This window comes from Zonotrichia albicollis, chromosome 3 (assembly GCF_047830755.1).
Source record: "Zonotrichia albicollis isolate bZonAlb1 chromosome 3, bZonAlb1.hap1, whole genome shotgun sequence".
NCBI classification, from domain to species: Eukaryota; Metazoa; Chordata; class Aves; order Passeriformes; family Passerellidae; genus Zonotrichia; species Zonotrichia albicollis.
The window spans coordinates 54,471,977-54,485,284 of NC_133821.1; the positions used below are offsets into that span (position 1 = coordinate 54,471,977).

The 13,308-nt window shown below is 36.0% G+C and overlaps 1 protein-coding gene across 6 annotated transcripts in view; it reads right to left on the reverse strand.

Moving 5' to 3' along the window:
- SIPA1L2 (signal induced proliferation associated 1 like 2) overlaps nucleotides 1-13,308 on the reverse strand; it is a 125,822-nt gene that overhangs the window by 61,462 nt on the left and 51,052 nt on the right. For all 6 annotated transcript variants that reach the window (XM_074537488.1, XM_074537487.1, XM_074537484.1 and 3 more), the window contains exons 3-5: nucleotides 9,685-11,391; nucleotides 4,028-4,161; nucleotides 2,460-2,648 (exon numbers count right to left, since the gene is read on the reverse strand). In XM_074537488.1, coding sequence (XP_074393589.1) covers nucleotides 2,460-2,648; nucleotides 4,028-4,161; nucleotides 9,685-11,149 — 1,788 coding nt within the window. In that variant the 5' untranslated portion in view covers nucleotides 11,150-11,391. The remainder of the gene's footprint in view (nucleotides 1-2,459; nucleotides 2,649-4,027; nucleotides 4,162-9,684; nucleotides 11,392-13,308) is intronic.

Genomic DNA, 13,308 nt, shown 5'->3' on the forward strand with positions numbered 1-13,308 from the left:
AACATGACACCACAAAAAACCTGCTAAACCCATTTAGCTACTTGGGTATGTGATATGTATTGAAGGTGCACATCAGTCCTTCCTGACTCAAAATAATTGTTTTCTTGTCAGAATCACTCACTACTGAATCTTGGCATCCTGTCAAATTTTTGCACAGATTATTTATCATGTAACAAGAACTTGTTGACTTCCATCATTTGAAGATTTTAGATTCTTTTCTATCAAGGAACATCAAGAGATTAGATGCACAATTGCCACTAAATACCACTGCATCCAATCTTAATTTCTTTGGTCCTTTTTAAACTTTATCCTACAGCTCAGAGAGAAGTGAACATCCCTAGAGGGATGTAGGGGAACCAAAAAGCATATACAATAAACAACCATTAGCAGAAGTTGAAAGGGAAACTAGGGGGAAATTGGTGAAAGCTTAAAAAAAACAACAGTAGCAGACAAAATGTTGACTTTTCTTGCAAATATACAGCTGAATTTAATGATGAGCATCATATGGCAGAATAAATTGGGAAAAGGCAATTTCTTAATGTATTCAAATTAGGTCAACCATCCAATTTACAACTGGTTTCTACAGCCATTTTAGAGACAAAATTTAGCCACATATTTCCTTCATAATCCATATTAGATGTCATAGAAAATTTATCTAACATGTAGAGAATGAAATCAAAACATAAAAGTAGTCTTCAGTTGGCTATGGAAATATGAGAACATTTAATACTCCATTAGACAAAATTCACATCACTCTGGTGACAGTACTAATCTTCCAGATCATAATTCATCTTTTTAAATTCATGATATTTCCACCAGTCATCACCTTCACTTTCCAAGCATAACTCTTTTTGTATTTACTTGATTAATAAACTGAATGCATTAAGTACCTAAGAGGATTAAAACCAAAAATTGATCTCATGCCAGCTCTTTGCACAGCTTTCTATGTTCAAGTAATTACCTTGTAGTAAGTGGCACATAAGGTATATTAATATTACATTTTGTCAGCTGACAGCCCATTTAATAATAGGACTGAACTTCAGAACTGATCATGCAAAATAAAAGTGCTATATACTGCTGCTTCTCCAAATGAGGAGGTGATGATTAAAGAATCACTTTGGTCATTTCAACAGACAATCTCAATTTCCATTATTTGGGAAATACTGTTAGTGAGTTTGAGAAATACTCAAATCAGATCAAACACAGTCATATTCAATACTGCCTTGAAGATATTGCCCCTCTGAAGTGAATATTATTTACTAGATTAACCTAAACTCACTCTGAAGCTCAAACAACAGAGAGCAAGAGCACATCAGGAATTCTTGGATTCAGAATTCAGTGCCTCTGATTTCCCTGTATTGTTTCACCAGAAAAACTGACAAATTCAGAAGAAAACAACAACATTCAGCAAAATCAACACCATCCTCAGACATCAATGTGAACAAAAGTACTAAAATTAGCTTAAGTAAACAGTACTAAAGATAGCTTAACAATCCATCCAAAAAAAGCCAATTCTGTTCCTCTGACTACACATGCTTTGTTTCGAGCAATTGTTATGGGCACAAGGAATTCTGGTAGACACCACTAGTGATTAGATGCAATCACTACATTTGAAACTGAGTCAGCAATAAAAAATTAACCATAGCACCATCATATTCAACTGGTACAATCATTGCATTGGACTTCAATGGGTAGATACTAACCTTCACCTAGGACGTAAAATCTTCAATTTAAATGACATTTTTTTAAAAACCATCACAAGTGTTTCCTTCACAAAATATTCAGAAACCATAAATTTAACTACTAGCTTTGAACGAAGCATATTCACTTTTATTGAACCTAATAGACCTTACCATTTTCTCTCAAAATTTAAGCCATTCAAATAATATTTTATTGCCATGCATTTAATTCAGTTGTCTCAATCACAATTTCAGTTCTGTGAATATAGAAGTATTCTATCCTAGTTAGAATACAGCAAATTCATAAAATACAAATACATATTATAAAATCGTATTGTAAAAAATAACCATAAATTTTAGATGCAGACTTAAGACACAACATGCTTTGCCTCCTTACCCACACAAAATACTACTAGTGTTAGATGTATTTTCATGTGCATTCATGTGTTCGATGTATTTTCATATTTAAGTGCAAATACAGATTGTGAAAATCCCTTCTTACTGATGTTGAAACTTAACAACCTTTCACTCAGCCATTGAAAGACAATCTCCATAGACCAATATTTATTTCCTTCAGCTGAAATGTATTTTAAGAACTATTTGCTTAGGAAAGCAAACTTCATTTTGTCAGCGAAAAATAGGCAAGTTTCTCTAAAACCAAGAAACGGAATGGTTTGCATTACAGATCCATGTTAATTAGCATTCTCTGCAAAATATTTAATAATTTTTTTCTATTTATCTAAGGAATAGTCTTTAAGAGGAAGGCCATGTGCTACATACCCCTTGTTCATCCAGTTTAAGCAGCTGCTCAGGTACTTTGGGTGAGCTGGAAGCCTGTCTCAGGCATTGGATGCTCAGCTCTGGTATTACATACTCCAGCACCTCTTTGAGAGGCAGACCTCTTGCCGTGCCATGACGAGCAGTGGATGGTATAGCATCTTCTAAAATTGCTCCTCTAAGTGTAGTAAGCTGCAGTAAAGGTACAACAAACAAAACATTTTTAGCTATAATACTCTAAACCCTAGAGATAAAAACTTCAAGGTTTAGCAAAAGCATGGGAAAAAAGAAATGGAAAGAAAAATATCCTCATTTTAATTTATTTTTTTAGCCAGTAAAAAAATTATTAAATAACTTTAAAGAGCAGATAAGCTTTCAATTTCTAAGTGACAAATACAATTTTGCTTAAAGAAATTAATGAAGTATGTTAACAATTCATTACAATTGCTAAGAATATTCTCTTTCTGGGGGAGGGGAAAGTATTAAAGACACCAGTAAACTAAAACCAGTTAATTCTGCTATACTACCCTAGCAAACACAGTAATCAAGTGTGAGGCTGGACATGTGAGCTAAGCTACAGCCGATCACAACTTTACTTAGCCCATTCACCTATTATTTTATCTATGCTGTTCTATCTTCATTGGATTTGACAAAAAAAGAGTAATTTCTTACAACTGGGTCACCTGGATCACCCTTCCACACAAGCATACATGGACACCCCATTTTTGGCTATTAAAAAAAACAAACCTAAACTGCAAACAAAAATTGTATCTACATCTATATCTGTTTTTACGTCTGTTTGCAAAAGCACAAGAGCCTAGTGATATCAGGTCTGGCTAACACTTCTCTATATCCTAGGCAAAATAAAAATCAGTAGTTCTAAGGATTCCAAAAATTTACAGATGTTTGCTACAATAATACCGTTGTATGTTTTCATACAAATCTAAGGTAGTTGCTGTGATAAAGAAATTTTTTACCAAGAGATATTAAATTGCTTGAAATAGAAGTTATGAGACTTCGCACACAACAACCATAAGCAAATTCTTCTTCCAAGTAAGACCATTATTTTATAAATATATTAATACTCTTTCTGCAAATCATCCATATAGAAGTACATAGAAATATGTCACAAAAAAGCTTCTAAAAAAGTATTTTTAAACAAAATGAAAAGGTACAAATAAGTCATTATACTAGTTTTCCTATTTTACAGCTCCCTTTATCCCTACATTTCTTAATCTTTCATTTCCATCACTAGAAACATAACATCAAGCAGCCTGATCCACACTTATCTTTAGCTGTGTTAACATCTGTTCCCTTGCTTGCACCTTGCAGTTCTCTTCAGCCAACTTACCTCCTTTTTGGGTGCTCAGCCAAAAAGACAAAAACTTTATGTGGTACAGAAAAGGAAAACTTTGCTCAGGAGCAACTACATTTACTAATGGTACAGGAATCTTTCCCACTAAGAGATTTACTTTCGAAGTTAGTAATGTACTCCCAGACAAAAAAACCTAGTATCCTAAGCTCTAAGTCAACTTTTCCATTGCTTTGCAGAATTATGGAATGAACATTACCTCACTTGTCCTGAAAACTATACGATAGTTGAACTGAGATCCTTCTTTCTCTTTAGCATCTTCAACCTTTTCCCTCCGGATGCTGACTGCTACAGGTCCAAGATTTTCATCTATTCCAAAGTAGTTCTGATGCTCTTTTACACAGGAATGAATGAAGAGATAAGAGTAAAGTATGAATCACCTAGAAAATTTTCATCAAATCCCAAAAACATTTCTGCAGCAAGAAAAGGAGATCATTTTTAATTGAACCATGAGGTCTGTGAATACACCAGCTGGTGATCTTCTGAACTGTACAATAAGTGCATAAATCACAAATGCTAAGTTTGATGAGCAAAATGGTCACTCATATCACATAAATTACTGCAACTGCTGCTATTATGAAATATTTTTCCCCTTTTTTACTGCAAAATTAATATTTTTGTTTCATGCCATACGAAACTAGTTTGGAGAAACTATATCTACATATAATCTTGAATAAAAGCTAGGAGTCTTCAAACAAATAAGATTTATTCTTATTCTTATTTACAACTTTACATTCCAAGCAGCAACTCGGTCTCAACAAGGGAAAACTGAGTCTAGTAACTCCTAAGTGTTTGATGAATAGTTAAATTCATCCTTGAGGCAATTGGTCCAGTCTGGCAGAGTAAAGCACTATGAGCTGAAGAGAAAGATCACATTAGAGATGTGATCATTTAAGGAGACCAGACACACTCAACTCCATGTGACCTAAGCCTGTGCTGAGGCTCCTTCTTAACACCTTAGAAAGGTCATAGTGAGTAGCTACAGTCACCTGTAAAAAAGGGCAAGAGGGTCTGGGAAGCCATAGAACAGCCATGGCAAATTTTAGTTCCCAGGGAGATTAAGGAAAAAATTCCCAGGGAAGACATTTCCAGGCACATGAAGGACAAAAAGATACTTGGAAACAGCCTGCATAGATTTGAAGAATGCAAATCATGCATGACCAATCCAGTTGTATTCTGCAGTGATGTGACTGGCTTTATGGATGAGGAAGGAGCAATGAATGTCACCCACTTGTGCTTTAGCAATGCTTTTCACACAGTCTCCCACAGTATATCTGTGTAGCTAAACTGAAAAGACATGGTCTGGACATGCAAATTATAAGGTGGGCAGAAACAGCTGGACAGTTAATCTTAAAGGACTGTGGTCAGTAATACAAATTGCCATTAGTGGCCAGTTACTAAAATGTTTATCAGAATTTGATGGTGGAGGTGTTATTGTTTAATAGAGTTTTACATTATTTCTTTTTGGCACTTTTGAGGGCACATGAGAAGCAGTGTCCAGTCTTGGACAGAGTGGGCCTGGCCAACAGACAACTATGAAGACAATTGGAGCGCTGGAGAATTCAACAGATGAGGAAAGGCTAAAAGAAATGGGCTTGAGGAGCTGAAGAAGAACAGATTAACAGGGGAAATAACTGCTGGATCCCACGAGCTGCTGGGAGGTTGTAGAGAAAGGAGAATCAGACTCTTCTAGAAGGTACACAGTGAAAGAACAAGATGCAACCATCACAACATGCAGCCTCTGAGTGGGGGAATCCAACACAAACAGGTCTCCAAGAGAGATTGTGAAGTCTCCATCCTCAGATACTATAAAAAACCTAAAGCAACAGCTAAAGGGAAATAGGTTTTGAGCAACTTATTCAGAACCTACATTTAAAGGGAACTTTCAAGAGGGATTTAGACTAGATGGCCTGCAGAAATGTCTTCCAATCCAATTTATACTATAATCTCATATTTTAGATAACAATTAATTTACTAATTTCTCCTTAAAGATTGTCTGGATTTACAAAAAAAAGCATTTTGCTAGCATTTTTTAGTTAGTTTAGTACTTTTTTTAAAGTAATGCATTTATAGAAATGTGAAAAGAAGTTTTTTCCAAAATGTCTTTCAATAAGAAGTTACCCATACTCTCGGAATGAATGCAAAAGAATGAAATAGTCTCTACATAAAGGACAGTCTTATTTCTCAAATCAAGTTTAAATTAAGTTTCCAGTAGTCTTTCAAAAATCTTTCTATGATGTATGTAGGTGGTTCCAATCCATCTCCTAGTGGAGGGAAAATGAGCATCAGCACATTACAACTTTTTTTGGAAGGAACACCTGGAATCAAAGAGGTGCGGGCATTAAATTATCTGCTCCTGCTTTCCAACTACATTCCTTTCCCAGTCTGAGAATTCTACCTGCATGGATAAATAATGTACACCTTATGGACTTCCCAGTGTTAAATTAAAACTTTGAGTCTAAATGGGCAATTTTATTAAATGGAACAGGACTTAACAGAGAACACAAAGAAAGGGAGAGAGAGAAGTTCAGACATCAAACATTTCCAATAACATAAAAGCTCCCCACAGCTGCAAAATTCAGGCTTTGACATAAAGTAAACTCCTCAGTTAGAAGTCTAGAGCTTTCCATTCTGATGTAAATCTAGAAAATTGTTGCACACAGTTGCTAGATTTCTTGGCTGCAGTATTACTGAGCAAAAAAATACAAGTGTGTGCAGATACCTACAAATTTCTTGTACAACATGAAAGACACAAACCCAAACACACTATTTATGTTCATTAAAAATAAAACAGATAAACCAGAAAAGAAAAGTAAGGAAGCTGAATGAAATTGAATAGCATGGCTACTGATATACTGGGATTTAGGGAAAACATTTTCAATTCAAGACATCTTTTTTTTTTTTAATTTCAAAAAGTACAAACTCATTAAACTCATTTAAATGTGTTTATGTTGGTTTAAAAGAATCAGTAGGGGAGAAAAGAAGAAAATAAGTGCTATTTTCTAGCTGAGATCTAGAGAGATGCTTAAATATTGTCATTTTTTACTTTTTCATTTTGAGGAATAGTTGTCAATTTTTCTCCTAACACAAAAGTCTTAGTTGTACAAAACTGAGTTAATATCAATACCTTGCTAAGCCTGTACATTTCTTTTAGGACATTTTTTCAATCCCATATCAGCAGATAGTGTCAGCAACATTAAATGGTTGCAAGCATCCCTCAAATAAAAAGTATGGTAATAATAAACAAGTCTCAAGGAATTATGAGGATAATTGTGTGAGGGGAAATGGAAAAATCAATGAAAATCAAAATAATGAGATAAAAAATATATTCTAGCTTTTGCAATTCTCAACTGAAAACTGAGACAATATATTCAATAAATATAACATTTTATATCAGCTGCAATGGATTTGATTTTAACAATAGTTACAAAGCTTATAAATATGCAGTATAAAACTACAACTCATTTCAGAAAGCACTGAATCCCAAATCTCACATTTCTCGAAAGGGAATGGAATAATTAGTGCTACACATGCCAGGGTGTTTCTTCCATGCATCTTAAAACAGAAATAAAACTAGTATGATGACAAGTGCCAATTATAAAACTGTGAACAAAATGAAATGTTCAGAAAGTAATTTCTTTTTCATATATATTTTCCTAAAGGCAACAGAAATCAGTGATAGTATGTAAAAGTAACTATTGTTTGCTCAATTCTTGTTTCATCCTACCACAATGATTTTCACAAAATTAAACTGCACAACAAAATCTAAAAATCAGCTAGGAGAGCTCACTGTCATGGAAGAGCATCACATAGACCCAGTATGAACATAAATGTCAATTTTTCTTTTCAATACAGAAGTTCAGGCCAGCAGCAAGACATCTTGGTGCCCAGTGCAAAATGTCTAGATTATTTCCTCTGTCCACACTAAGTTTTGCTTAGGTGAGAATTGTATTCAATTAGAATTAATGAGATGATTCCCTATGTGCTTGATCCCTTAAAAATTAAGATTTTAGTTTCATCAGCTTGTTCGCCCTGACTTATTGCATCATAAAAGCCATTCAATTACAGATTTCTCTCATTTAGCCTCTGTTACTGCTCTATAAAAAGATAATGCAGAACAGGCCATGGCTTTCATATCATAGTAAAGGTGAGAAGGTAACAATTCATTACTGGATATTAAATGAGTCATACCATATTTACTTTTGAAGAACTCTGCCTAGAGAACAATTAGTAACAATTCAAGTTTCTGAGTCTTACACTATGTGGGACAAAACTCTGAGAAACTCTGATACTATTTCAGAACAGAAGTTTAAAAAAACTAATTACATGCACATCAATTTTCCAGAAAGGTCATTAGGTTTGTTCATAATATAGTATGTAAAGTGGCTTTGAGTATGCATCTGCATTTTCTTTTTATAATTTCTCTGACAAGATTTTTCTTCACAGAAGTGTTCCACACTTCAGCACTTGTAACTCATCCAAGATAAAAGCACTTCACAAACAAGTCCTCTTTCATCTGGCTTAATTTTTGTCTCCCCCTTCGCCCTGCCCATCCTGCCACCACCTTTGTCTACTGACAGTCTTCCTTTCATTTTTGTGTCAATCTTTTCTTCTCTCTGTCCCTCAAAAAATGTGCCACCCTTTTTTCAAAAGCTTCACTTCATTGTCTTGCACTCTGACTCTCTCAACACTTTTTATATCATTTACAACCTGTCTAGCTTGGAATTCATTTTGAACCTGTGAATTTACTGCCCATTCCTTGCTTAGTTGTGGGTCTTTTTTTTCCTCTTCCATCACAGATCCAGATTCTTCTCTTTCTTGCCTTTTAAGCAATTTTTTTACACCTAATATATTCTCAGTTTCTATTGTATTGTGACCAGCACTGTACTGGATCCTCTTTTGAGTCCCTTTTAAAGGGTTACAGGAGGAAGGAGCAGCAGCACCGTGCTTATTTCCTGATGTTCAAATATAGCTAGAAAGCAGAGGAAGTATGATTTCAAGAGCAAGAATTGAGCTGTAACAGTTCTTTAAACAAAGAAGCAGACTTTTCTTTTAGTAAAAGCAAGAAGATTTAGCTGTAATTCATAATAAAGAAAGGACAGAGACAGGTATTTTGGAGTTCTCCCACAAAACCAGGGATTTCATCCACGTTGCACAAGCCAGTACTAAATGCAGACTATCAAAGTTGATCACAAAGTAGAAACAGTTTATCTGAATAATGGTTAAAGCCAAGATAATTATTATGCTGACAAGAGTATCCTGGCAGTTTGCAGACTGAACACATCCTAGAAGAAAGGGCTATAAGGCTAGGAGAAAGGCATAAGACATCCTTCTTTATGCTGAAAAACTAAATAATATCAGAAGGTCTCTATTTAAGAAGTATGTAAATGTGCATAGAATAAGAAAGGCCTCAAGACACACTTGAAGACAGCTGAATCTAGAAGAGAGTCAGAAGCCTCAATAATAAAACTTTCTCTTTTGGAGTCATCTTTTAGGAAATAATTATTTCCACTCTGAGTATCAGTATTTCCAGTGCATTTACTGGATATAAATGACATCTTTTCCTCCTGCTTATTAAGACAGTTTGGGTTGGAGAAGTTAACTTACATGCTATTTTATATGACCATTCATTAAATCACTTAATGAACTCACACAGTTATTGCACAACCATACATAACCCACTGCTTTGCCCTGAGAGAGCAAAAATAACAGGCTTGATTTCAATAAAGACTTTCAAGATGCTCTGGAATACCTAGGTCTCTCCATAAAGAAGAAGGAGAACAGATTATAATCTTTAATAAACAACTTAAATCTGATGCATGGATACGTCAGAACAGTTGCATGAGAAAAATTTACCTTTTCCATAGAAGAACTTGCGGTAATAATATGCTCCAAGATCAATGTGTTCTATGATGTAACGCTTCACTTTCTCTCTGTGAATGGACTGGTTTTCCCTCGGTACTTCCAGTACTGAAACACCAGCATTTGTGCAATGGGAGCTCAGAGAGGATTCAAAAGAACAACTTTCACCTGAAGAAAAAGATGCTGAATTTGCCCTAGAAAGTGCGATCCGTCTATCTCCTTCCCCACCAGTTTCATTCCTGAAGTAAGGGCAACTCAATACTAAATCATTGCTTTTCCCATCGCCCTCATCAGCATCTAAATTCTCTTTTGAATTGAGGTCCTCTTTGCTTCCCAAAGGAGATTCACAGTTTCCAGTCTGGCCTGCTGGCATCTGAGTCTGTGACGCAGCTGAGGCCCCAGTGGTGATATTTTTTCTTTTTCCTACATTTACTCTGGTAGCCATTGCTTCATTTATGTTAAACAAAACGCTCTGAACATCATAATGTGCAAAACATTTCTGACAGTTCCAAGAACGAACATTTCTGTCAAGTCTATCATCCAGGTCTGATGAAAACTTAAAAGTTTCGTGCTCGCTTTTAACTGTTCGCAATTTTCTAAACAGAGATGTTTCTACTGCTTCTGATTTAAGTCTCCTCTTGAAAGATTTCTCCCTGTCTCGACCAATAAGTAGGGCACTATCCATATAATCCAATCCAGAAATCCTGACAAATTCTCCCCTGGAAATCTGTGCAGCAGCATGTAGACTCGGAGAAACTGTAGAATCACAGTGGAAAAACTCAGAAAATCCAAAAGGAGCAAGGGTTTTATGGTCAAAATTTTCCACTCTGTATCCTCTCAGCATTGCAAAAAAATTTTCTCCAGACAAGCCTTGTCTATCAATTGAAGAAGTACTGCCATATTCTCTGTGAAGAGCTGCTCCAGTATTTGGGTTAACAGCATTTTGGTCTAACACATCTTCAGCATCAATATCACTTATTGTCACATCACTGTTGCTCCTTTGCCTTATGGGATGAAGACCCCTTTGAGGTGAATGAACAAAAAGATCTCCAATTGAATATTTTCCCTCTGTAAATTCCAGTTCTAGCTCTTCTTGCTGTTCATCACTTTGGTCATTTTGTCCATTTGGAAGTACGGAGCCAACACCTTCATAACTGGCTGGAGGTCTGTTTTCCCAAGCAGCTTTACTCAGCTCCTTAGAACAATCCTTTTTGGGAGGCCATTCAGATACCCTTGCTCGAACACCCATTTTAGGCACGGCTGGTGTACCATTTGTTTGATTACTTTCAGCTTTGCTAGAGGCATTTGAAGGAACAGGAGGACCCATGCTACCGTTCAAGGCTTTAAGTTTCCTAGCGAAATAATCATCAGATTGCATGCTTCTTGAAGACTCCCTGAACTTGGAGGAAGTTCTGCTAACCTTGTGCTTATCTTCTTGCAAAGACCTTTGATCACTCATGTCCAGTCAGTGGGAGGGGAACCACTACTATTGCATAAATTTACTGTTACGTTTGTTATTACATCGTCTTTTATGGGCCAATAAACTGTGATATAAAAATACTGTTACAGTCTTCCCACAGGTGCAGGCAGGGACCTCAGTGTACCATTTTTGCACAATTTCTATCAGGAGAGCAATCTGAAAACATTTCCTTCAGCTCAGATGCATTCAGTTCAGTATTAGTCCAGAAAAATTTCTTAAATCTGTTCATAAGGAAAAGGAAAAAAAAAAGTTAAAATGTTTATACTCAATAACAGTAAGTTTTCACTGTTTCTTGTATACACATAACACCCCATGAAACTGAATGGACCTAAAGTGACTTGCTTTGTATTATTTTCTATCCTTGGACTCCTTAAAACCCAGCAAATGTAGTAATTCCAAGTTTTTCACACAATTCCACAGGATGTGAGCAGCTTGAACCTGCATCTCCCATGGGCTCTCCAGTACATGCACAAGCAGAATAGTCACAGACAATTCTCTCTGCATTCCCTGCAATGCTGACAGCAACTCAGATGCCTACTCTCCATCTGATCACTGGGGTTTGTTTACATAACATCTAAGACGCTCTTTTCCAAACTTTCCTGAAAATGGTTAATGCACACAGGAGTGATGGAGCAAGACTGGTAGAAAATGTAAGTAAAATACATGGAGCAGATAGGACCTTATAAAGAGAGATGTGTTTTGCCCCATTTAAAAGAATATTTAAAGATAAGTAATTGTACCACTATGATTAAGTCAGTGAATTAATGTATTTCGTTTCCTTCCCCTTCTCTCTTCCCAAAGGGGAGGTTTACTTACATTCCTTTCTTTGGAGTGCAAACCATTATTTAGCTGTGTAAAACAGTTACAGTTGTTTCTGTTATATTATATTCCTCTGGTTGGAAACCCAGACTATTAACCCCGTTATTGTGATAAAGAACATGTATCTTTTCTTCTGTAAATAAGAAAAGATATCAGCTCTATTGATAAGCCCCGATTTGATTACAAAACTGGAACTGTCAGGATATAAAAATACTCTTCAATAGTCCATGACTCATGCTGTGAAGATTCATATGCAGGCACAGTCCATCCATTAATCCATTGCATAAAAGCAGATTAAAGCCAGAGACAAGACAGAATGCTGTGTACTTCTTCAGATTTTATTCCTTGAACAAAAATGCCAACATAACAATCTTTTAAGATGCTGCAAATAAGGACAATATGCATTTACCAGAGACTAAAAAGAAGTCAGGTTAAATTAGCTTGAAATATGAATTCTCCCTGGATTTCAATTACGAGATGAGGTAGCAAGAGGAGTTCAGAAGATGAGTGGTTTTTCTCCTATATTTAATTCCTATTAAAATTCCTTGGAGGATGGGGAGGAAGGATGAGACGAGGGACAAGGGAATAATATAAATTAAAATGTGACACCTTACTTTTTCCTGCTTGTCAGAAATCAACTGAAATTGTGTTTGATACAGCAAACTTTAGAAGACTTCTGCAGTATTGAGCTAACAAACACAAGTTATCTTTCAGCACTCCTATGGTTTCTATGTGACCAGTCGTAGAAATTGCTAACAGTTTCAATGACAATGTATCTCTGCAGCCTACTTTCACTCCATAGAAATTCCTTGCTGGCCAATGAAGACAATTAAATTGGTTCCTCACAGAAGTCCAAAAGATTACTTAAACAACTGACATATTCAGAGAAATAGCACTTGAAATAAAAGAAGTGGTAAGTAGGATTTGTAAACACTGACTTACGAAAATACTATGCAAAAAGAAAAGTAGTGGTCAAAGAATCATAGAATGGTTTGGGTTTCAAGGGACCTTAAAGATCATCTAGTCCCAACTCCCTGGCATGTACAGGGACACTTTCCACTAGACCAGGTTGCTCAGAGCCCCATTCAACCTGGCCTTGAACACTTTCAGGGATAGGAGACCCACAGTTTCCCTGGACAACCTGTTGCAGTGCCTCACCACCCTCACAATGAAGAATTTCTTCCTAATATCTGATGTCTTTCAGTTTAAGACAGTTAATCATCATCTAGCCACTACATGCCCTGTAGAAGTCCCTTTCCAGATCTCTTGTAGGCCCTTTTTAGGTACTGGAAGGCCAGAATTAGGCCTCCTTGGAGCCA